Source organism: Propithecus coquereli, unplaced genomic scaffold (assembly GCF_000956105.1).
Source record: "Propithecus coquereli isolate 6110/MARCELLA unplaced genomic scaffold, Pcoq_1.0 Scaffold595, whole genome shotgun sequence".
NCBI classification, from domain to species: domain Eukaryota; kingdom Metazoa; phylum Chordata; class Mammalia; order Primates; family Indriidae; genus Propithecus; species Propithecus coquereli.
In genome coordinates this window covers 495,440-498,281 of record NW_012151896.1, presented here as the reverse complement: position 1 = coordinate 498,281, position 2,842 = coordinate 495,440, and the positions used below count along the sequence as shown (strand labels likewise).

The window sequence follows — 2,842 nt, the reverse complement described above, 5'->3', positions numbered from 1 at the left end:
GAGTGGCTATACCCCAAAACTAGTCACACCAATCTTTTTTTTCCTTTTACTTCATAAAACCTTGCAGAAGAGACAAACAGTGTTTTTTTTTTTTTTTTTTTTACCATCTGCTCGACTGGATTCCACAGAGAGAGACGGGCTGGGAGCCTGACTGTAAGGAATTTTTACCCTTTTACTGGCTCCTTGGGCCCTGGATTGTCTCAACTGCTGCTTCCAGAAGGGTGGAGCTTTGATAACCCTGCTTGCTGATTATAAAAGAAAGCCATTTTTTTCTCTTTCATGGGTTTGTAGGTGAAAGATACGATTCTGCAGAATACACCTCAATGGCTACAAGGAGGAATTAAATTAGCATGTCCTATATAGGCCAAGACAAAATCATACTACACACATAACATGGACACAAATGCCAGTGACTCTGCTCAGTATTGGCATCTTAACTTGGCAAAGCAGACAAAACAGAAAACAGTTCCTCCCCTCAAGTCAGGCCACCGAGCTCCCACCACGGATTTCTTTGGGCTTCCCCAAAAAGACATGACAAGATGATGACAGCCTGAGACCTCTCAAATCTGAATTTCAAAACCAAAAACAGTTTCAAGCAAATCAAATGCAGTTTCTCAAGGTCACAGTCCCTTTGGCTCTTCAGGGGGTAATCTCCTACCAAACCAGATGCTCTCATGAAGAGGAGCCAAGTGTCCAAAGGGAGAATACCTTGGCGCCACCACACACAAACTCGCCATTGCTTGAGATATCTTCCAAACTGCAGGGACCAAGGCCGTTGGCTCCCTAAAGGTTCACTGAAAAATCACTGACATGAGGCAGGTCGATTAACAGGAGAAAAGGCATACAAACTTATTTAACATGTATACGCGGAGCCTTCAGCATCAAGACCCAAATATACAGGAAAAGCATATTTTAATGCTTAGGTTCAACAAAGTATGGAGAGCCATGTAGAAATACAAATTGGACAAAAAGGGTATGATCTGATGCTAATAAACTCAGTGGGGAAAACCAGCCAGGCCTGTCTGTCTAGATCCTTCTTGGCCTCTCTGAGCATGCATTCCTTCCTTCTGGGTATGGGGCAGAGCCCTCTAGGGAATGGGGGAGGGGGGCGTCTTATGACTTACAGTCAAATTAGGTAGGTCAGATAATTTCTTTATGGAAAGTTTTTACACAGAAAGGTGGAGAGAAAGTTAGAGTAATATTTTTAGGTTTTGCGGCTGCTTTTGGGGAAAAGAGGTTCTGGTTCTTATGACCTGCCTTCGGGAAGAGGGATTCTGTTTCATGGCTAGCCTCAGGGAAGAATGGGGACCGAGAGGCAGGAGGACAGAAGAGCTCAGAGAAAAACTGTTGCTTCTGAGGCTGCTTCTGAGGCCTTCATTTTGGGGTGCTGTTTTATGAGCCCCAACAAAGCCAAGTGTCTGTTTCTGGCACTGCAAAATCAAAGTGCCATGGGCCAGTGATGTCTGTCAGCAGCAGATCAGTCCCTGAGTAAAACTGCTCAGGCAGCTGCCTGATGGGGTCCCAGGATGGCTGTGGCCAGGGGCTGTTACGCCATCTGGGTTGCCAATAAATTGTTACCAGACACTGACTCTGAGATTTGCAGCAGGAAAAAAGGGCACGTGTTGCATGGCACCAAGCAAAGAGAATGGGAACTGACACCTAAGCCACAAACTCCCCAAGGGCTTGCAGGCAAGGGTTTTTGAAGGCAGGGCTGCATTTTAGAGAAGCAAAAGTTGCAGGCAGAATTGTAAACCAGTACCTGGAGGTTGTACATTGGTTTGGGCCATGGGTGTGATTTTCTCCATGCCCCTCAGGACGAAATTCAGAACAAAGAATGGTGGTCAGAGTTGGTCCTTAGTGCTCCCTTATCTGAGGTCTATGTGATAGTGGGTTTGCATTTTCCATCCAGTGGGGATTTCTAAAAACAACTCGAAAATATATGTTAAGATGTTGTGTATTAGTTTCCATAGGGAACAAAAACACCTTGTGATTCTGACTTGCTTGGAGGACTATTGTTAGTATTCATACTATCTTCTCGCTTAGCAGGCTGATCATTTACTTTTTAAGTCTAGTTAGGGGCCTGGAATTCCCCTTGAAAGGACTCAAGATTTTTCTCTTATTTCTATGCTCGGGAGGAGGCCGCCCCCTAAGAGTGGTCCCCGTTCTGTCTCAAGCCTGTTCCCTGTGCAGGGCACATTGACACAACTGTACTTGACACCTCTGCTTTACCCTGAAGTCGCCAGGGCCCTCCTTCTCTGGAGATTGAGAGAATGACAGGCCGAGAAGCAGCTGGAGGGCAGAGGAAGGTCCTAGGTAGGGGCCTTACATGACTGTCAACAAATCCTTTCTGATTCAGACCTACCAGGCAACAAGAACAGAAGCTGCAGGACTTCCAAAGTTGTCCACAAGGCTGATCACTCCAGGTGAGTCATAATCTTAAGAGATAAAATGGCTTGGGGCCGGGGGGAGGTGGTGGGCAACAGCATACAATGTGACGATTGACTTTTGCACCTACCACTTTTCAGCTGCACACCAGTTTCTCCACCTGAACTATATTCCTTGATGTGACTATTTGGTTTGTTTCAAAAGAATATATAATAGTTTAGGACTCTTGGTTGTAAGCAGCGAAAATGCCCTCTAACTATTTTAATTAAAAGTAAACATTTTTCGTAAGGAAAGGGCAGTGTTTCAAATGCAGGAGCAGGGATGTGGCCACCCTCAGAAATTGTCAAGAGCAAGAGCAATAGTCAGGGGAAATTGTCATCAGGATTTCATCTCTGTGTCTGATCTGCTACTCTTATGTGTGTTTGCTTCCTTCTTTCTCTGTGCTGCCCTATATATA

At 45.2% G+C, this 2,842-nt stretch overlaps 1 protein-coding gene across 1 annotated transcript in view; it reads left to right on the top strand.

Annotated features, from left to right (window-relative positions):
• ADORA3 (adenosine A3 receptor) overlaps window positions 1-2,842 on the top strand; it is a 24,598-nt gene that overhangs the window by 19,821 nt on the left and 1,935 nt on the right. The window contains exon 4 of the mRNA XM_012659013.1: window positions 2,357-2,423. Coding sequence (XP_012514467.1) covers window positions 2,357-2,423 — 67 coding nt within the window. The remainder of the gene's footprint in view (window positions 1-2,356; window positions 2,424-2,842) is intronic.